The following is a 23,229-nucleotide window of genomic DNA, read 5'->3' on the forward strand; positions in this document are numbered from 1 at the left end:
CGGCAGCGGCGGCGGCGGCGGCGGCAGCAGCGGCAGCGGCTAGGAAAGGGCCTGAGCTAGCCGCCCACGGGACGATGATGGGGAAGGAGGAGGAGATCGTGCGGATCGCCAAGCGACTGGACAAGATGGTGACCAAGAAGAGCACGGTGAGGTCACGGCCCCCCGAACGTCTCGAGACACCCAGATTTTGCTCTCTGAAATCCCCTTCAGGGACCTCCTGACTCTTTCCAGAGGTATCCCTCCTCAGAGATTTTCCCCAGCCAGGACTCTCCTCAGGGACGTCCCTGACTGATCACTCCTGAAGCCCCCAGCATTTCTCTCTCAGATCCAGCAGTGCACTTCACAGACCCTCTCGCTTTTCCTTGATGTCCCCAAAATCATTTTAGAGGACTCCCTACCCCCAAAGACCTTGTGATTCCCTTGAGAGATTCTCCAGTTCGTCTATCCGAACTCCCTCTCCATCCCACATCCCCATAGCAAATCAAACCAAAACTGAGTCTTGTGACTTCACCTTAGAAATACCCGATAGAGGTCTTCCAGACCGATACTCCTCTCAGAAACTCGGGGACAGAAATGACTGAGGGAGCGACCCTCGTCCTTCCTTGAGGCACTCTCTGAGAGCCTCCCTTCATCTCCCCAGATATTCCACTGAGAGACCCTCTGAGAGCCATTCTTGACCTCTTCAGAGATTCTATTTAGAGACTTTTGATAACCAACATTGATCTCTCCAGATATTCCACCGAGAAACCTTCTGAGAGCCTCCTTTGATCTCCCCAGAGACCTCCCCACTCCTTAACTTGAAGTGTCTCTGCTACCTATTACTTGTGTGACCTTGACCAACTGTCTTCTTTTTATGATCAGTTTTTTCCTTTCCAAAATGAAAGCAATTAGTCTAGATGATCTCTGAGAGCTGTAAATACTACAATTCAGAAATTGGGCTGTTTTTTTGAGATCTTTGCTGGAGGTCTTCTGCCTTAGCTGCTCTTATCTTAGTTTCCTCATCTATAAAGTGGGGATAACATTGATATTTGGATTTGTTGTGAGCAAAATAATTTTTAGCACTTTGAAGGGCTACCCCTTTAGAGTTGATGTGAGGATCAAATCAAATGAGATAATATATGCAGATTTTAAAGTGCCATATAAATATTAGCTCTTATTTCTAAGAATTGAAATTCTATAGAAATACAAGAAATTATTATTTTTGTTGCCTTGAGTCTTTTCCTAGAACTATACTCAGATCAGAGCTGGAATTGAAACTTGTATACCTTGCTGAATCCTTCCCATAAGACCTTTTCAAATTGTTTTACAACTCCCAGGACCACTAAGACCTGATCAGAGATGCCAGTCTTAGGAGTAGTTTATTAGATTTGCAGACTGAGGTTCTTACCTGAGCTTTGAATCCTATACCTGTAACTTTACTATCCTGTGAACTTGGACAAGTCACTTTACTTCTCTTTTATCAGTTTAACCATCTATGAAATGAGGGATTTTGCAATTGATATCCTACTGTAAATTCCTTGATTCTGTTGACTGTCTTTTCAGAGAGCACTTGAGCTCTTCTACATACTCCTGCTTAATAAATATATATTCAGTATTTTTTCCCCACTGACCTGCTTTGAGCCTTAATTTTCTGACTCACTTTTTTCCCCAGCATGGTCCTTGTTTATCTTATCTGACCTTACTGAGAGGCAATCCCTTTCCATATCACTCTCTACTTGTGTCTATTATCCTCCCTTAAAAGATTCTTTTTTGGGAGCTGTCCACAAACTTTTTCTTACAGTATCTCTCAAACATTTTTTAAAAATCTTATTTTTATTGAGTTGATTTAATTTTTGTATTAATATCATCTTCATTTCCTAATACATTCCTCCCCATTCTCCTACCCAACGAGATATCTTGTAACAAAGAATAAGAAAAAAGAGACAAAAAAGCAGTTCAGCAGAACCAACTCATGAGCCATTTATAACAGTATATGGAATATTCCACAATCGTAGTTTTTTTTTTTTTTCCTGTGCAAATAAGAGAGAAAAGCAGTTTTCCTAACCCTTCTGGGGGAGCAGTTTTGGTCATTATAATTACAAATGATTTAGTTTCCTTTTTTGTCCTCTCCATTTACATTACTGTAATCTGTGTCTCATAAACATTTATTAAAAATCTTATGTTTTCGGGAGAACTATGCTAAGTGCTGGGTGAAATGGAGAATTTAGGTAAAACGCAGAGCTTACTGTTCTGGGTTTTTCTAGTACATACACAAATAGCATTAAAATTATGTAAGTGCATAAGAGAACTGCAGACCAAATGTGATGCATCTTCTTGGGTGTGGGGAGAGGGAAGGATTATTCCTGACTGGGAGGATCCAGGAAGGCTTGATGGAAGGGATGATATTTGTGTTGTCTTAAAGGATAGGTAAGAGTGCAAGAGCTAAGGACAGGGGTAAGGAGCATTGAAAGCATAGGGAGTAGGGGTAGTAAGAGCAAAGGCATCTAGTTTGGGCAGTATTGGAAGAGAGTATTATGGAAGGTGAAGACAGAGACTTTTTGCAAAGAGTTTTACATGCCAGGACTAAAAAATATGAATTTTTTCTTAGTAGGCAGCAGGATTTTGTGCAAAAGTGTGATTTAACTATATTTATGCATAAGAAAGATAAATCTGGCAGATGTATGAAGGATGATTTGGAAGGAGAATGTGTATGTGGGAGGAACTTTCAGGGAACTGTTGACAATAGTCCAGGCAAGTATTTAATGAAGGCCTACATTGGGATCATAGTGAAAATAGAAAATTAAGAAATTCATCTGAGAGATGCTTTAGAACTTGATTGGACGTAACAACTGATTTTTATGGAAGGTTAGGATAATGGAGAGAGAGAAAATGCAAAAGATGACAAAGATGTATATGAACATGGATGATTAGATGAATGGTGATATCACTGACAGAAATAGAAAAGTCAGAAGAGAGAGGTTTCTTGGGGAAAGCTAACTTCAATTTTGGGAATGTTGAGTTTGAGGTAATAGGATATCGAGGAGGAAAGGATCTGTTTTGTAATTGGAAATGTGAGTATGGAACTTAAAAGAGGAATCATAGCTAAAGTTGCAGATTTGGGAATATTAAGTTGATAAGGAAATGAATGAGACTGCCTAGGGTGGGAATTTAGAAAAAATTGTATCTTGAAGAACATCAAAATTAAGGGATGAGAAAGAGGATCCATCAAAGGACAGATTCTGGTGCCCCTTAAAATTGAATTAAGGCTTTTGGGGCAATGTATAGTAGGAACAATAGGAGGAAAACTAGAAGAGTTCTCTCCCACTCCAGGGCAGCTAGGTGGTGCAGTGGATAGAATACTGGCCTTGGAATCAGGAAAACTCATTTACATGAGTTCAAATTTGACCCCAGACACTTACTAGTTGTGTGATCCTGGGCAAGTCAGTCACTTGACCTTGTTTGCCTTAGTTCCTCAACTGTAAAATGAATTGGAGAAGCACATGGCAAACCACTCTATTATCTTTGTCAATAAAACTTCAAATGGGGTCACAAAGAATCAAACACTGAAAACAACTGAATGGCTCTTCTTCAATCTAGAATATCTAGGGAGAAACTAGTTAATAGTGTCAAAAGCTGTAGAGTGATCAGAGAAGATGAGGATTTAGAAAAGGCCTTTGGATTTTATTTTGGAGGTCATTGAGAACTTTTGAGAAGTGTTTCAATGGAGTGGTGGAAATACAAGAGATAATGCAAAGGGATGAGGAGTGACGTGAGTGGTGAGATATTGGAGATATGAGGTATGTACTGTATTTCCAATAAGCTTAGCAGTGAAACGGAATAATGAAGTGGGTTTTAGCTTGATGGAATAGAAGGGTTAAGGAAAAACTTTTTGGGAGATTGGGGATACCTGATGAGAGGATTATAGTATTTAGAGTAGGAAGATAGAAGGGAGAACAGGTAGAGGGCAGAATGGGTTAGAAACAAAACACTACTAAGTAGGGATAGGGTGGAAAGAGAACAAAAATACATAAATGGAAGAAAATAGGATAGAAAAAAATATAGAGCTGGTAATCATAACTAAAGATGTGAATGGTATGAACTCTCCCATAAAAATGGAAACAAATAATAGAATGGATTATAAAACAGAATCCTATAATACATTGTCACAAGAAATTGTTATCAAATACATTGCTTACATTTGAAACTAATACAGTAAGAGTAAAGAAAAGCTGGAACAGAATTTATTATGCATCAGCCAAAGCAAAAAAAAAAGCAGGGTAGCAATTCTGTTGTCAGGTAATAAAAATTATATTCAATAAAGGGCTAGGGAAAGAGAGACTAAAAACCAATTGGAAATTAAATAATCTAATGCTAAAGAATGAGTGGGTCAAATAACGAATCATAGAAACAATAATTTCATCCAAGAGAATGATAATAATAAGACAATATATCAAAATCTAGGGGATGTAGCCAAAGCAGTTCTTAGGGGAAATTTTATATCTCTAAATAGTTACATGAATAAAATGGAGAAAGAGGAGCTCAGTGACTTGGTCATGCAACTAAAAAAGCCAGGAAAAGAATAAATTAAAAAAAAACTCCAATTAAATGTCAAATTAGAAATTCTGAAACTTAAAAGAGAGATTAATAAAATTGAAATTAAGAAAACTACTGAACTAAACCTAAGAATTGGTTTTATGGGAAAAAAACCACAACAGAATAGATAAACCTTTGGTTAATTTGATTAGGAAAACCACTACACACCTGTCAGATTGGCTAAGATGACAGGAAAAAATAATGATGAATGTTGGAGGAGAGGCGGGAAAACTGGGACACTGATGCATTGTTGGTGGAGTTGTGAACGAATCCAACCATTCTTGAAAGCAATCTGGAATTATGCCCCAAAAGTTATCAAACTGTGTATACCTTTTGATCCAGCAGTGTTACCTCTGGGCTTATATCCCAAAGAAATACTAAAGAAGGGAAAGAGATCTGTATGTGCCAAAATGTTTGTGGCAGTCCTGTTTGTAGTGGCTAGAAACTGGAAATTGAATGGATACCCATCAATTGGAGAATGGCTGGGCAAATTGTGGTATATGAATATTATGGAATATTATTGTTCTGTAAGAAATGACCAGCAGGATGAATACAGAGAGGCTTGGAGAGACTTACATGAACTGATGCTAAGTGAAATGAGCAGAATCAGGAGATCATTATACACTTCAACAACGATATCGTATGAGGATGTATTCTGATGGAAGTGGATTTCATTGACAAAGAGACCTAACTCAGTTTCAATTGATAAATGATGGACAGAAGCAGCTACACCCAAAGAAAGAACACTGGGAAATGAATGTGAACTATTTGCATTTTTGTTTTTCTTCCTGGGTTATTTTTACCTTCTGAATCCAATTCTCTCTGTGCAACAAGAGAACTGTTTGGTTCTGCAAACATATATTGTATCTAGGATATACTGCAACATATTTACTATATATAGGACTGCTTGCCATCTAGGGGAGGGGGTGGAGGGAGGGAGGGGAAAAATCGGAACAGAAGCGAGTGCAAGGAATAATGTTGTAAAAAAATTACTCTGGCATGGATTCTGTCAATAAAAAGTTATTATAAAATAAAAAAAAATTTGATTAGGAAAAGGAAAGAAAAACCAAATTATCAGTATCAAAAATGAAAATGTTGAACTTACCACCAATGAAATAGAACAGAAAGAAACCCTAAAAATTATCTAGGTCAGCTCTCTTATTTTATAGATGAGAAAATGGTGGTCTCAAGAGGTTGACAGCCCAGGGTCACCACAGGTAGTAGATAGTAGAGCCAGACTTCAAACCCAGCTCCTCCAACTTCAAATGTCTTAATATGTTATATCTGAAGATGAATGAAAGAAGAAGGGATGATTGTTAGAGCAAAGTCCTCGTGGAGCCAGGAAGTCATGCTTTAAAAATCACTTTATTTTGTTTATACCTACGTATGGGTGTGCTGTAAGCCTCTTGAGGGCAAGGTCTTTTTTCATTTTTGTTGTCATTGTTCCGGCACTTAAACCCAGCAGGTATCTAATAAAATGGTGATTGATGGACTAAAGCACTCAAGGTAGTCTTTTTCTTGGTTTAGGAGTATTTCTTTCTATGAGATAGAAGAGGGAATGTGTTTATGCTAAGTTTTAGGACTAGAGGTAAACTGAAGAGGTGCCTAGGCATGCCCATTTGTAAAGTAGGAGGCCCAAATTATTTGTTATGTATGAGTGTATTGGGGGTGATGAGTGAAGTGACTAGTGGTAGAGTTGGAGGTTGGTCCTTCAGGATAGAAGAAAAGGTTAAAATGTTCATTTTGGAGAATGAGCTAGGGAAATCCAGAGAACTAAATAGAGAAGGGATTGGTGAACAGCAGTGAGGGTCTAGTTTATGTTTTTATTTATAGTGGGTCAAATCAGTATGATTTCAATTTAGCAAATACTGATTAAGTATGCAATGTTTACTAATTTTTTTTTCAGTGATACTCTGCAACTTGGGAGTAGGAGCAGTTAAACTAGATGGAAGTGAAGATTAGCAGGTTAAGAATAATAATGTCATAAGAAAGAGAAATTCTGGTGTATTGATAGTAAAGCATTGTTACTTTGAAGTCACTTGGATCTGAGAAGTTATTTTCCTTTTCTTGATTGTGTCCTTTTCTATCTCTGTTCCTATTCCTATTCTTTTCTGTGACTGCCTTTCTGGAAGGGGAGGATGGGTACTAAAATATTGTGATTGGGTATTTCTCATTCCTTAAAAAAAAAAGTCCTAGAAAAGAAGCAGTTTCCTGAATTCTTTTTTTTTTTTTTTTTTTCTTCCTCCCCTTAAGCTTGGGAAATCTCTCTTATTGGGTTTTTCTTAGTCCAGTGTCCTTTCCTCAGGGGCTGTCAGTGAGAGAGAACAGCAAAAGGAGTGGAATCCCTGTCTTAACTATCTAGACATTTTTAGATGTGTTTGATTCTTATATTGTATCTGAAACACAGCTTATATTAGTGAAAAGATTATATCGTAACCAAGTTTATTCCTCACTATTCAAAGTTCAGTTCAGTAGTGGAACAAGGTTTCCCCATAACTCCGTTATTTGATAATGAGAGTCAGTACAGTATGCTGAAGAGAGAACATAGGTAAGAAGCAGGAGATCAGGATTCTAGTCTTGGTTCTATGATTCAATACCTGTGTTGCCTTAAATCAGTAACTCAACTTCTACCTCTAGTAATTTTTCCCTGACTAACTCACAAGGCCCTTTGGGATTAAGAAATAATTGATGTGGAAGTGCTCTAAAATATGAAAATCTCTATGCAGATGCAAGACATTTATAATTAATCTTTGACAGACTTGAAGTGTAATTCATGGAAGAAACTTCAGATTTGATTTTTGAGGGTAGACAAAGGGGAGAAAATGCCTGTTTGTCTTGGCAAAGATAGTGAACTTAGCTTGCTATAGGTAGTGAATTTTTTAAGGTCAGGAAATGACAGTATAGAGAAAACATAGTTTGTTTTCAGAACCACAGAATGTTACAGCTAGAAGAGCTCTTAGAGATCCTCTAAGAGGGCCAAGTTCCCTCATTTTATTGGTGAAGAAGCAGCCTCAGAAAGGCAAAGTATTATAGATTTAGAACTGGAAGGGACTTTAGATGATGTGATTTACTTAAGGCACACAAGTAGAATGGCAGAACTGAAATTTGGCCCTGGGTCATCTGAATCCATATACTCCATATTCTTTCCAGTTTATCATACTGCCTCTGCTTTGATTGTTTTCCAGCATTATATATCCAGCACTTGAGGCAGGTACAGTAATATTGGTGGACTATTAAAGGAGAATTTTGGTCTATGTCAACATGAATCTCCCCTTTGCTCAGGTATGTTAGTTATGTCAAATATAGAGGCAAGATCAGGAAATATTGGTTATTGTAGGTATAAGAGGGCTGGTATTGTATAAGAGCAAGATCTTTTAGGCTGGCTAGTAAAAGCTTAGGAAGGAATAAAATAAAGTAATAAATGTTCTTTTTTAAAGGATAAGAAAAAAAAATCCACAGACTGTGTTGGAATCATTTTAGATCCTATGTTTTAAAATTGCCTGATCTTGGATTAAATTTCTGGGGGAAAAAAAAACAAAAAACAAAACTTGAGACCAAACAAATCAAAAGATTCTCTGCATAGGCTTCGTGTAGTCTACAAAATAAAGAGGCCAAGTAGTAGAGAAAGGTCTTCTGATTTTAAGTCTAGCATTCTTTTCCACTACTGTTGGTGACCTTCACTCTTTTTCTCTCTTTATGACTGAATAAATGTACTTTTAAAAGTTTCTTTTGGTTCATAGTAGAATGTGAGAACTGGATTTAATCAACTTGTGTTTTTGATTTTTAGAAAGATTAAAGGGAAGTGCATTTTGAAACATAGTAAAAGCCATTTCAGGTATGTTTCTGTTGGTTTCCAGCATACTGAATTGCAGATGTTTGTATTTAGGCCTGATTCTGATTTTAGTTTGGCCCATAGCCTCTATCTACAGGATGATGTTGGCAGTTAGTTCTGTTCCTGGGATGAATTGGAAACAGTCTGTCTGCAGAGAAGGGAGTGAGGAAGAAAGTTATTTGGGTCTAATTCCTATCACTTTAATTACAGTTACTCCAAGACTTGTATTCCAATTGGCTCCTTTGTGAGCTGCATTTTTAATGAGCTGTTAAACTTTTAGGCTAGAAAGAATTGTTTGATGGGTGGGCAAAAATACTTATAGTCCGAAATGGAGATTAACATACATATGATGATGTAGAAAACTATAGTTTTTGTGTAAATAGCTACAACTAGAGAATTACAGGATTGAAGGTTTGCCCATTTTGTCCTTGTCACCTGATACAAATTTTTCGTCATAGGATGTTCAAGATTTTAAAAAATTCTCCTGCTTGCATTTTAAGATTTACCAGTAGAATTTTCACTTACTGAAAGTGAGTCAAATAAATGAGTAAGAACTCCTCTGAGAGAGGGGGAGGGGGGGCAGAGAGAAGTAGAAGGAGAGAGGGAGAAAAGGAGAGAGTGAGTTATGTGTCAGTCCAAAAGTTGTCTAATTCATCTCTGCTACTAGGATTATATTTTTGAAACTGGACAGGTACCATTTTTGAGACCAACTTCCAAGGTAGGGGATTGTGCATCTTACAGTATTTGTAACCAAAGTCCAAAGCAGCATAATCAAAGTGTTCTGAATAATGTGGTAGCAAAAAAAAATATATATATATCTATATATATATATCTATATATATACATATATATATATGTATTACTATTTGGATGATAGTGTGTTTTATGATTACTTAATGTGCTTCCTCTGCATTGATCTTTCTGTAGGCCAAAATAACTATGTGTTTTTCCTTTGGACGATTCATTTAATCACTTTTGTAAGCTGGACTTTGGAGAGGGATCTTTTATCAAAATGAACCACAACAAAATGTAGACTCAGTACCTTTTAAGAATGGAAGTGTAATTTCCCTTGGTGTTTTGGGTAATGTATTAGATTATTGATAAGATGGTTACCAATTAGAAAAATATAAGGAAGAGTTTTCTGTAGTCTGATTTAGGACTGAACAATTCCAAATTTAATGTCTTGTGTAACATCTACTGAATAATTAAGCTTTCATTTTTTTTTTTTCTTTTGGCCTTTGGCTTTGGAAGGATATTGCCCCATGTTGTAATTCTGGCAGTGTTAGATGATTCTGATAAACATCGTCTTAAACTTAGTACAGAAAATGATCTGGCAATAATTCTCACTTTCCTTCTATATTCCAGGAACTACAGTATATTTGTTTTCTCTAATATTTACCAGACTCATTATCATGTTACATTTTCACAGATTTAGAGCTAGAAGAAATTTCAGTGGTTTTCTTTTCTAATCCTTTCATTTTACAGATGAAGAAACTGAGGCTAGAGATAGTAAATAGCTTGTGTTAAGTCACATGGGTGGTATGTGACAGAGCCTGAATTAGAATGTAATCCTCTGCTAATCCAGAGCTTTTTTTTTTTTTTATTGTGTCATGTGGGCTCCTTTCTGTATTAAGTTCATTCCTTAATCTGTTCTTTCATAAAGCTTTATTGGAAGAGAGGTAGAAATTGCCCAGTTTTGCTAATTCATCCTTCCTTCCTTTCTCTCTTTCTTTTTTTCTCTTTCTTTCTCTCTCTCTGTCTCTGGCGTTCTCTCTCTCTCTCTCTCTCTCTCTCTCTCTCTCTCTCTCAGTAAATTCAGTCTTTTCTTTCTTCCTAGGATGGAGCTATGGATCTGCTTAAGGAATTAAAAAGCATGCCAATTACTCTAGATTTGCTTCAGGTAAGTCATTCTGCCTTGCCATCAAGAAACTGAAAATCTAATTGTAGAAACTTCCTTTTGAATAAGGTTAATTATCCAGTTAGATAAACATTTATTACTTGGTACAAGCAAAGATCTGTGCTAGGTGTTGGGCTTATAGAGATGAAACTTGATATAGTCTTTTCCTCTCCTTTGCCTAATAGAGTAGGATGACACATACACCAATAAGTATGATATAAGGTAGAATTAGATAAGGACAAACATGTGGTCTAGACAGAATATTCTAAGAAAATTTGAGGAGGAAGAGAAAAGCTTTTATCTGGGAGAGTGAAGTTTCAGGGGAGACTTTGTAAAGGAGCAGGCATTTGGACTGGACTTTGGAGGAAAGATAAAAAAGACTTTAGCAAGCAGAAATAAAGAATGAGTTAGGAATGAGAGATGACCAGTGATCACAGGATCATAGAATTTAGAGATCATCTTATCTAGTCAGCTTCTCATTTTATAGATAAGTAAATTGAGGCATAGAGATGCTGTTACTTGTTTAAGGTCTCATAGCTGGTGGTTGAGGCTAGAACACAGGTTTCCTGGCTCTGAGCCTGTGCTTATTTCATTACTTCATTCAGCCTGCTCTATATATGTATGTCTATGTATGCTTACCAGCAGTAGTGACTTAAAAATGGACCTTAACAAAAGTCATTAATAAACTGAGATGATTCTAACCTCTTAATAATATCACTCTTGGAAATTTCAGCTAACTACACAGTTTTGTGATTTTACAAGGGAAATGGCTTCCTCTTCTTCTTCCCCTTCCTTTTTTTCTCTTGATACTGTTGAATTTTTTAAGCATATCCTTGTAAGAATTCAAAAATAGAGTAGAAGATGGATTAACATCCTTTTCAGATTAGGATGCATGTTTCTCAATCACACTGATGAGCTAATGGAAATACTCAGGAGTGATCTGGAGGTTTTTTGGGTGCTGAACAGAAACTGTACTGATATAATAATGAATAGTAGACTGAATGACATGGAATACATGTGAATTGAATAGTGAATCCCTGGCATAATGGTTTTACTAGGCAATCTCAGATTTGAGTCCCTGGCAGAGTGGTTTTACTAGGCAAAGAGATTTGCATGACTGCGGTAGACCACCTTTTTTAACTATAATTTTTTATTGTACCTATTTGTAATGTTAAAATTCTTTGTAATGATAACTTTATTTTAAAAAATACAATGCTTAGATAGTTTTATGTTTAAAATTTTTCTCCTTTCCTCCTCCGACCCCCAGAAAGCAAGTAATCCAATATAGTAGACCACTCTTTTAAAAATAAATATATATTTTTGTTGTTAAATATTACATGTAAACATTTTTCTAACATTAATTTTTTTTGAGTTCTAAATAAATCAGCTTCCTATCCCTCCTCTTCCTTGAGAAACAAGCAATTTGATATTGATTATATATGTTAAGTCATGCAGAACATATTTCCATATTAGTATGCTGCAAAAGAGTAAAAAAAATCTCAACAAAAATAAAGTAAAAAGCTTCAATCTGCTTTTAGAGTTCCTCAGTTTTCTTTCTGGGAGTGGATAGAATTTTTCATCATGGATCCTTTGGAATTGTGGGTTAGAACTATCTTAAAAATTTGTGAAAAATTTCTCTCTTGAATGTTGATTTGTAGTCTACCCGGATTGGGATGTCTGTGAACGCACTGAGAAAACAGAGTACTGATGATGAAGTTATCTCACTTGCTAAATCTCTCATCAAATCATGGAAAAAACTGCTGGGTAAGTGTCCAATTTGTGGTTAGTTAAATGAGAGCTAAGGCATGTAGTAAGGGTAGTAATTCATTTATTATCATAAAACAAAAATCCTTAGTTCCTACCATTAGGGAGAGAGAGAGAGATCACTTTTTAGTCCACCATCAAAAACAAAATTCTCTCCTATCTTGCTTTTCATGATTCTTATGCCCCCTCCAGAATGGAACATTTTATTTCCATCTTATTGAAGCATATGATCCCTGTGTCATATTTACTGCCAAGTAAGTTTTAAGTGTGATTAAAGTGTGTTCTTGGGTCTAAAAATCAACTAATAGTTGAATTAATGTGAGCCAGTCAATGTTGAAAGCAAAGAGCCCTTATATTTGGTATATATAAGAGTTAAGTCCAAAGGGAGAGCTATATGGCTTAACTGGAGATATCTAAGAGATTAGGATATAAGGACAACAAAAGAAGGCAATTCACTAATTTCCTCCTTCAACCTGGGGCCATAACTGACATCTCTAGGGTAGGATAGCTCATCATCTTCCTTACACTGAGACTCTCACCTCCAAAAGGGGAATTAGAAGGGGCAGGGAAGGGGTACAACCAGCCTTGAGAACCATGCTCTTTAGGTCATGTCAGGAAAAGATTGTTTATGATGTTCTGTTGGAAGGCAGCTCAACATATAGGTTACAGGAAGTTTTAACAATGAACTCCTGAGTCCATGTTTCATTGTAGTTCTGGTACTTGCTGGGAAGGTAGTGATATTTGCTCAGCTCAGGGGTCTCGTCTGCTTTAGTAGTGTTAAAGGGAAGGGGATGGGTACTGCTCATGCAGGTGGGATTTGTTTTCCATCTCTGAGGTCACAGTCAGATATGAACCAGTCAGCAAAGAAACTAAAAGTTTCCAATTTAGAGCAAAGGATTCCAGATAAAGGGTATTTCAGAAAAAGGATAGAACAGAAATAAGGGATTACTAGGAGGGAATTTAGCTAGCCTGTGGGGCAGAGAAACATTAAAAAAAAAGGAGAAAATCTGATTTTTCTGAATAAGTTTATTCCTAATTATTTTTGATAAATTATTATTCGTCTTCATTTAAAAGTCTTCCTCTGATGCCTCATCTCAGTATGGAAGTGATTCTGGCCTCTTGGAGGCCATTCTGTTAACAGAATGTAAGCTCTAAAAAAGTGTTTTCTTGGTGAGAAATAGTCTAGCTAAATGACAGACCTCAGCACCAGTAGATGAATTTTTGTTTTGTTTTGTCTGTTAGACAGTCTGTTAAGGCATAGGGATTACTATTTATTTGGGTAGAAGTACCCCATACATATGTTAAGCACCTTGAAAACCTTAAAATGCTAGATAAAAAGTAATTAACTCTTCATTTTATTAGGAAAAATATTGTTCTTATGTATTTGTGTATTATGTAACTTCCTTTATATTGTGCATATAGTTAGTTCTCAAATGTTTCACCTAAAAATGGTAACTATAATGTTATTTAGTTCGTGATGGTGTTTAGCACTCATCATCAACAAGACTGCATAGGGTTGTTTCTATGTATAAGTTAGCAAGAATGAATTTGGTAGAGTATATTGTGGAGTTGGGAGATAGGGAGTGGAGGTGGGAGTGTGTGTGTGATTCCAATTGTTTGAAAGGATTCTGATACTTTAATTATCAAAATCTGCCTTCAGATTTTAGGACATTCATGACATTTTGAAAATGACAAGTGGTGATGTTGCAGCACTTCTGGAAAATATTATCAGTATGCCCTTTAGTCCTGAAATACAAGAATTCTTTCCTACAATTGTACTTACTCTACTTGTTCTGTCCTTTCAATTGAACTCTAAAAATGCATGAAGTTGATGGACGAAGGGCTAGATTTACTAGGCCTTTTTTGGATGTACCCATCAAATTGTTTTATTCCTTAGCTAGGGGAGTATGACAATTTTCACAGCTCTGTTAATCATTCAATAGAATTAGCCAGGCTGATGTTGAATAGAAATCATTGCTATTTGTAGGAATACTTCCTGGGGAAATTTTTCTATTAAAAAAGTTATGTCTTTTTGTACAGGTTGTGTTCTTATATCTTTATATTTGTTTAGTTAAATAAAATATTCTTTAATGTTAATAGCTCATACTTTTTTTTAGCATCTTATAACTTACAAAGTTTTTATCTCACAATCCCCTATAAAATGGATAGTGCAAATATTATTATTTTCATTTTACAGATTGAGAAACTGAGGCTCATAGAGATTGAGTGATTTAACCATAACTACGCAACAAGTAAGTGGCAGATTTGGGCATCAAACTCAGGCCTCCTGCCTCCAAGTCCAGTGCTCTTTTTGCTGTAAAGTGCTAGCCATGCAATCTGTTTTATAAACATTGAATTACAAAGAATTTATTGAGAGTAAAAACATTCATAATATTATAGGCATGACTTTTGACTTACTTATTCCCCATAAGGTAAAAGATCACATTACATAATGTGACCATGTTTATATTAGCAGTCAAATTGGAGCTGTATCTTGAAGGACTGGCTCTCAGTAGAAGCATGATGTAATCCTGATAGAGTCTCCTTAGTCAGCTTTGGACCTAGATGAGACTCTCTCAGGATTGCTGGGTATCTGGCATTAGTGGCAAGACACACTGCTATCTGCTGTTACTGCTGTAATGTGGTATAGAGGAAAGAGTGCTAAACTTGGAGTTAAGAGACTTGGGCTTAAGTCCTGACTCTCTACTGCTTACTAGCTATGTTTTCTTGGTCAAGTCACTTGATCTTTTTTATCTTAAATTTCCTCATCTGTAAAATGGGGATAAGAATATGTGTACTTTTATAGCTATGAGAAAACTGCTTTGTAAATTGTAAAACATATAAATGCAAGTCCTAAGCTCTTGGTGCATCACAGGATATATTTTTGTCATATATGTGTTCCTGTGATTCCTTCACAATGAAGGTGTCACAAGTTGCTGTGCCTCAAAATATTCCTCACCTGTTGGCCAACATCTTTGCACTTACCTAGGCTAATACTTGGACAGAAAATATAAAATCCATTGGTGGGCTTGTACTTGAAGGCTTTCTAGCTTAGTGAGACCTATAAGAACTTGTGTTGTGCTGGAAGAATCTGTGAGGACCCAGAATCATCTCTCTGCCCCCATGAAGCATTGGAGGAGAGCCTAAGGAGAGATTTATTATTCTTAGAATTTTTAAATTGTTTAGAGTCTGCACTTTCATTCTTTCCCAGCAGAATACTCTTGAGAGTATAGCTGAGATCCTTTTGTGCTTTAGGATAAGGTGTTCCAAACAGGTTTGGCCCAAACAGTTTATGTGCTCTGCTAACTAGGCTAGTAGAAAAATAGAAAGGATTTGTGGTTTGCTTTCAGATCACTTCTCAATTTAATTACAATTCCATTTGATCTGCCATTATGTGTTTCCATTTTTTTTCCTATTGAATTTAGATGCCTCAGAAGATAAAAATGATGAGAAGAAAAGGAATTCTTCCTTGGCAACGTCTTCGAAGGATGCCTCTGACACAAAAGATCAAAGGTGAAATTCCAACTGACAGAGATGTTCAAGGGAAATGTGGACTGGGAGTCATTCTGATGTGGGATGGAGACCATAGGCAGACTTCTTTTTGACTTTGTGTCTCTTTTTGTTTTTGGAAGCAGGCCCCTATTTCCCATCAGTAAAACATGGATAAGAATCAGTGCATTTACTTCAGAGGGATGTTCAAGACTAAAAAGATTTCTATAAATTACTTATAGCTCTTTGAAAAGGATTTTATGATGAATACTGTATTATATGCAAACCAGTCAGCGGTATAACCTAATCTGAAATTGGAGAGGAGTTTTTCAACATGCCTCTATTGGGATATGTGCAAATTTCTGATTATCAGGTTGGAACACATGCCTGCCTGTAGGTATGGGATTATTTCAGTTACAGAAAATGTAAAATGTTGAGACTGATTATGATATTTTTGTTAATTTTACTTTTGGTCTTTAGAAAGTTCCTTTTGGTTTTTGGGCATTGATAGTTTTCCTGTTTGCAAGAAAAACGTGTCCATTCATCACCATTTTGTGAGATGATCATGGAATTTAGAGTCAGAACAACTGGCACTGAATACTGGCTCTCCTGTTTACAAACTATATGATTTTCAGCAAGTCATTTTTCCATTCAGAGCTCCAGTTTCTTTATTTGTAAAATGTATGATTGGGCTAGTTGTTCTCTTACGACTCCACCCATTTCTAAATCTGTAATCCTGGAGTATTTTTGTTAGGATGATGCTTTTCACTTGGTTCATTTTGTTGTTGTTGCTCTCTAAGGATCTTTTATTTTTGGATTCTTAACTACATTTTCTCCTGTTGACTAGATTTGGTTTGTTTTAACTTTGTTTTGGTTATCCTATATGTATTTGTTTGGCTTCTGTGTTTCTTTTCTTTGATCGTACAGTCAGTTTGGATAAAAGTTATCTCACATGCAGCTGCTTGGGAATGGTTGGCCTGGCTTCAGATGCCCTTGAAAAAGCAGTTTTCCAAGGCTGAAAGTTGTGAGATTTTCTTTCCTTCCCACTAACATTATTGCAGATGAGAGTTGACAGGAAAAGTGATTGTATTTACTGTCTCTTTTTTCTCTTTGAGTTTTATTTGTTGTCTGAAGAAAAGGAGTCCATGGATGGATGACAGATCATGACTAGGTGTCTTTTACATTGCTTAAGATCACAGAACTAGAAGAAATTAGTGAGGTTGTTTAGTCCAAACCCTTCATTTTATGAAAGCCAAAATCTGTGGTCACTTAGATTATTAATTGTGAAGTTTAATTTGGAAGTAGCTCCTCTGATTTCAAATCCAGGGTGTGTGTGTGTGTGTGTGTGTGTGTGTATGTGTCTGGGTATGCATATTTTTCATTTATTTAATATTTTATTTTTCCCAGTTACATGCAAAATAATTTTTTTACATTTGTTTTTAAACCTTTGAGTTCCAGATTCTCCCCTCAACACATTGAGAAAGTGCATGTGAAGTTATGCAAAATATTTCCATAAAAGTCATGTTGTGAAAGAAAGCATAGATCTCCCCCATTCTAAAAAATAAACAAACAAAAAACCCTTAAGAAAAGTAAAGTGAAAAAAAAAGTATGCTTCAATCTGTAAAATCTAGAATTATTATTATTATTATTATTTATAGCACACTGTCAGAATTTCCCATCATCATAAAACTTTTGCAGAAGTTCACTAAGAATATCTCGTTCATTACAGAAGTTTCCTTTAGGGAAAACATAATGGCTAAGGATGAATCTACTAGGTTTAGAATAAAGAGTGTGGAGAAGAGCAGAAGATTTAGAGTTAGAAAGGGATCTTTCTATCTAGTACAAATTCCTCATTTTATAGAAGTGAAAACTGATGTCTGGATCATTGGTAATTGTTTGTGTCCTTTATTCTTGAAGAGGACCAAAATGACATCACTATGTTAGAGTCAAGTTGTAGTGTGTCTGACTGTGGCTGATCAGACTAATACAAGCACTTGTTTGGATAACAGAAGTAGCTAATATCAGAACCAGAAATTAAAATCAAGTCTTTTGATTCTAAATTCAGGGGATTTTTTTTGGTTTTGGTTTTTGTTTTTTAACTATATGTTAGACTTATAGTTAGAGACTGATTTACGACCTGTCGTTTACATAGTTGTTAGAAACTAAATAAATTGGGCTCAATCCCAGAAACTTTTCTTAAGGAAAGAAGGAAGGAGAGAAGGAAACAAGTATTTAAGTTCTTACTGTGTGCGAGGCACCGTGCTAAACTTTGAGGATACAAATATAAACCAAAAAACATGTTGTCCTCAAGGATTTTATATTCTTTTGGGAGAAGCTAACATACAAAAGGAGGCTGAAAAGCAAGAGAGAGGGGGTGCAGGATGAAGGTATGTGGTAACAGCACCATGGTTTTGAAGTCTAGGGACAAGTCTAGGAAGGAATGAAGGCTAGCCTGGGCCTTTTCACATAATGGAGACTTCTCTAGGAATTCATCAGTGGGTGAAAGCAGTGGGCCTAAAAGAGGGATGAAGAGAGGGCAGCAGACATGATTGAATGTTTAAGGGTGAAAAGTCCCAGCCTCTGAGGAGACAGCAGGAGGAGCATGGTTTTGAAGGCTGGAAGCCAATAACAGGGCCAGGTTTGTTATTCATAAGTTTCACTTTTGTCTAACTCTTTGTGAATCTCATTTGGGGTTTCTTGGCAAAGATACTGGAGTGGTTTGCCATGTCCTTTTCTAGTTCATTTTACAGATGAGGAAACAGCAAAACAAGGTTATGTGACTTGGCCCAGGGTCACACAGCTAGTAAGTGTTTGAGACTGGATTTGAATTCAAGTTTTGTTTACTCCAGGCTTGGTGTTCTAGCCCCTGCAATATCCAGCTGCCCCTCCAGAGCCAGGGGTCCCTGAGAAATATGACTAGTAAAGAGAGATTAGAATGTGACAAGTAATTGCTGCTTTTTCCCTCTACCTGCTTCTTCAAGAGTGACTCTCTTGTCTATACCCCCATCCCATCAAGAACACATAATGAGGAATGTATATTAGAAATTTCTATTAGCAGCATTAGTAAACCTATGATTGACAGAACCCTGTATGTGAAATAAATCTTCCCCAAGTGAGAAGTGCAAATTAGTAAAACTTTTTTCCTATAGCTTGGTATATTGGAAAGCATGCTGGACTTTCAAATTCAGTTCTGACTAAAATCTACAATCTGTATGACTATAGAGACGACATATAACTTCTGAGCCTCATTTGTAAAATGAGGATACTGTTTATTTCACAGGGTTATTGGATGGAAAGTGCTTTATTTACAAACTTTATTTTATCTGCTCAAAGATGGAAGGTCAACTAGATGGTAGATGTCAGGCACAAAGTAAAATTATCTTTAGGAAATGAACATCTTCCATCATAATCTCTAAGCTAGTCTAGGTCATGGGGCATTTTAGACATAGTTGAAGCATTGGAGAGAGTTCTAGAATTCCAGAGATGAGGACCTTGAGGCCCAAATAACTTTTTTGCTCTGGACAGTCTACTAAGCTCGTTTAAATTTATTCTGGATTCAGATGATTTCTTATTAAGTTGGAGGGATGGTAGTTGGGGGATGAGAGGGAAGACAGAGGTCATGGGAAAGGAAGACTTAAAATAAAACAACAACAATAATTTCAGAAGTTAGTGTGGTGCTGGGGAAATGAGATCATTTTCTACACCTGTGTGTTTTTTTCTTTTCTTTTTTTCTTTTTCCCCTTAGGAAGTCCTTTTGTTTCCCTTTAATGCATAGACTTGAATCTGTAAATCTCACCTGATTAAATACAGTAACAGCTGCTAGAATGTTTTAAAGGACTTTACATAGAATTTTAGTGCTGAATCATAGGATCCACTTTAGACATATGGACAGCAGTAGCTGACCTTGTGATCTCAGAGATTATCCCCATCTTTTACAGAAGAGGAAACTGAGGACCAGACACAGTAAATGACTTGCCCACGTTCACCCAGGTAATAAGTACCAGAGCTGTGACTTGAATCCAGGTTTCCGTTCTCCAAATCTTCTCTTTCTGGTCATACTGAAGTTCAAGTTTGGAATATCTGATCTTAAAACAGGGCTTAAATTAGAGGCTCTGATCTTAAAACGGGGCTTAAATTAGAGGCCACTCCTGATACATTATAAACATCCTTTCTTCTCCTCTTTTCCATTTCTTGTCCCCTTAAATGATGAGTGTCTCACAAGATCACCCAAATCATAACGATTCCTTAAACAGAAAGTACCTAAATTAATGGGTTATGGTTTATGAAATAGGCTAGATCAACAAATTATAGTTCTCTAGAATTTTCCAGTTAAAATTCTCCATAATTTTTGACAGAAAGTTGGGGAGTTCTTTTTTCTGAGACAGTTGGGATTAAGTGACTTGCCCAGGGTCACACAGCCAGGAAGTATTAAGTATCTGAGGCCATATTTGAACTCGGATCCTCCTGACTTTAGGGCTGGTGCTCTATCCATTGTGCCACCTAGTTGCCGCAGGGGCGGGGGGGGGAACTTTTGTGAATATTGATGACGTCTTCTAAGGTTTTGGGATAGAGCCTCTTGATAGCTGACACTGTTATACCTGAGAATTGGAAAGGGCTCACAAATTGTTGTCATGGACAAGACCATACGACACAGAATTATCACTAATTATCATTACCTAGTCCTTTGGCATAACTTCACTTCAGACCCAAAGCAGGTTATTTCACAGCCCAAGATCCAGTAAGGGACTGAAAGACAAACCCCTAAATATAGGAGAAACTATCCAGGCAATGACATTCCCTCCAGCCATACTGCATTGTCACAAGGAAGTTTTGCCTGAATCTTTTTGCTTTCTTACTTCAAAAACACACAACTCAGCCAACATAGTTTGATGAGTTAGCAAATACCAGCCCAGAGACTTGGGTTCTTTACTTGTATGTGGTATTCATGGGTAAACTCAGAGTGGAAATAAAGTTGATAGCATTGTAAAGATTTTTTGCAACAGTCTCAGCTAATAGGTGAACTGTCTTGTTTTCTTGATTTGTGATAACATCTTGTTTGGGGGGAAAAAGTATTTCATAAAGCTTATAAAGTTTTTCAAGTGGTCTTCCCTGATTTCTTGAGCAGAGCTATTGTGACCCTCTCAGTTCTCAGCCCTTTTACTAAAGGAATTACAGAGGGCAAGTAGTATGTTTTTAAAAATCTATCAATTTTAGTTTCCTTTAAAAAAATGATCTTATCACTAATCAGGGTATTCTTGTGAATGAGCCCTGTTTGACCCTGTTTTTTCTAAAGCATACACAAAAATTCACAGATACCTTTCTTCTCCCCAGTAACTTATAGTTTAGAGATGTTTTTGGAGCATAGTTCCAAATTGCTTTCTAGAATGCTTGGACAAATTCTCTTCCAGCAGTTGTCATCTTTCTTATCATCTTTGCTAATGTGATGGAATGAAGTTGCTTTAAGGTATTTCTATACTTAGTGATTTGAAGCATTTTTAGAAACTATGGTTGTTGAAAGCTAGCATTTTTTTCCTATGAAAACTAGTTGTTTAATATCCTTTGATCATTTTGGATGGGAATATTGAACTGGAATTAGATTTGAGGTAGTTTAGTTAGTTTGGCGATAGCTGTGTGGCATAATGGATAGAGCACAAGACCTGGAGTCAAGAAGATTCATCTTCCTAATTTCTAATCTGGCTTCAGACACTAAGTAGTGATATATCCTTGGCAAGTTACTTAACTATTTTTGCCTCAGTTTCCTCATCTGTAAAATGGGCTGGAGAAGGAAATGGCAAACCATTCCAGTATCTTTGCCAAGAAGACCCAAATGAGATCACAAAGAGTCAGACACAACTAAAAAACACTGAGCTACAAACAATAGTAGTATTTATTTAATTCACTTGGAATTATGTCTTAAGTCACATATCTTTACCACATTGTCCATGGTTGTCTCAACCAAAACATTCTGACAAAGTTTTTCTTTTTTTAGCTCCAACAAAAAGCAAGACCCACCGAGGACTCTCACCACTCCGAAAATTACTACCTTCCCTCCTATTCCCATAACCTGTGATGCTGTTCGTAATAAATGTCGAGAAATGCTGACAGCAGCCCTTCAGACAGACAGTAAGTGAAGAGAAGTAGATATCAGAGGGTGTGGCCACAGAAGGTTCCTTAATATGTGGGATCCTAAAAATTCCCCATTTCCTCCAGACACAACAGGGAAAGGCCTGAATTCTGAGACTATGCATCTAGGAACTCCTGGCATTTGGTAAATAAAACCCTTGGCTATCTCAGTGAGATTTCATGTAAAGGTGTTTAATTTCATAAAGTACTTTGAAGTTCTTGGCTGAAAGCTCCAAATAAAGTTTTTATCATAGAGGGTCCTATTTTCTGATATTATGATGCCAAATCCAATTTAGAATGTAATGACTTTGGTCATATTTCTTTTTAAGTGCCAAACTAATTAGAAGGGTTGATTATGTTGTCGTCATTTTAGCTCATGACAGATGGAAAGAGTCAAGGGAGAGAACATTATAACCCTGACAGAGATCTGGATTGTGGAAATGGCAAAGAACTCAAAAATAAATCAGCTACACAGTTTGGGTTTGGCGTCAGCTATAAGTTATGGGCATCACTTTATTTCTGGAAAATGATGAATTAACTCAATTAGTTTCTCACAATGAAAAAGTTACTATTATTATTTTTTCTCTTTTCTGACATTGGTTGTTGTTTAGAACTGTCTTTTGTTTACAGATGACCATATTGCGATTGGTGCAGACTGTGAGCATTTATCTGCCCAGATTGAAGAATATATCCTTTGAAAGAAGGCTTGCCAGAAGGAGGCTAAGTAGATGAGTGTTTGCTCCACCGCTCGGGAGGGAGTCACAACTGGGCTTAATTATGTCTTAATAGAGATGTTATCAACAGCTCAGGCCATTCCTATCCGGGCCAGAAGACTATAAAGTTAATATATTGTATAAATCTTTAGTTAATTCAGTTTAGTAACAAATGTTTTTAAGTTCCTAATATGTTCAGGGTCCTTTGCTTGATGCTGGGATACAAAGATGAAAAGTGGACTAGTCCTTATTCTCAAGAGCTTACATAGAAGAAAATGGTGGTGTATGCAAGATGAATACAGATAAATTTGATGCAGAATAGAATGCGTTGTAGTCAAAGGAGAGATCCAGACAAAAGAACTCTAGGAAAATTTGAGGAGTGAATGAGGGAGGATTTCAATCAATAAAGATAAGGAAACAGTGCATTTCACTCATTGGTGATGGCCTGTGGCCGTGTATGGAGATGAGGAGGACAAACTCAGAGGGTGGAGTGTAGTTCATCCCCTATATCTAATCAGTTGCCAAGGCTTATTGACTCTACCTTCCAGCAAATCTCTTATTCTTCTTCTTTAATATCTAGCATTTACATAGAAGCTCTGGATTTTGGTTATAATGTTCCTAGGAATTTTCATTTGGAGAATAAAGATTGATTGCTCTCTCCCTGCTCTGAACTCTGTGATTGCCTGCCCTGGGTTTAGGTCTGAGCAACAGTGCTGGGATGGGCTCAGTGCCAGTCAGCCAGCTGAGAAACTCTACTGGCTTACACTGACAGAATTGTAGGCTTCCTTTTGGTTTGGTATTTCTACCCTCCTTATTATTTTGTAGACTTCAAGGCCACA

General features: G+C 36.7%; 1 protein-coding gene across 6 annotated transcripts in view; it reads left to right on the plus strand.

The window, feature by feature from the left end:
- TCEA2 (transcription elongation factor A2) overlaps positions 1-23,229 on the plus strand; it is a 42,224-nt gene continuing 18,995 nt past the window's right edge. For 3 of the 6 annotated variants that reach the window (XR_007950509.1, XR_007950510.1, XR_007950511.1), the window contains exons 1-6: positions 1-146; positions 10,242-10,304; positions 11,960-12,065; positions 15,491-15,578; positions 21,544-21,677; positions 22,308-22,364. Coding sequence is in view for 3 of the 6 variants with exons in the window: in XM_051976826.1 (XP_051832786.1) it covers positions 75-146; positions 10,242-10,304; positions 11,960-12,065; positions 15,491-15,578; positions 21,544-21,677; positions 22,308-22,364 (520 nt within the window). In the remaining 3 variants the exon portion in view is untranslated. The remainder of the gene's footprint in view (positions 147-10,241; positions 10,305-11,959; positions 12,066-15,490; positions 15,579-21,543; positions 21,678-22,307; positions 22,365-23,229) is intronic. The other 3 variants (XM_051976826.1, XM_051976825.1, XM_051976827.1) reach the window with 3 other exon arrangements.

The sequence above is a fragment of the Antechinus flavipes genome, chromosome 2 (genome assembly GCF_016432865.1).
Source record: "Antechinus flavipes isolate AdamAnt ecotype Samford, QLD, Australia chromosome 2, AdamAnt_v2, whole genome shotgun sequence".
Lineage (NCBI taxonomy): Eukaryota > Metazoa > Chordata > Mammalia > Dasyuromorphia > Dasyuridae > Antechinus > Antechinus flavipes.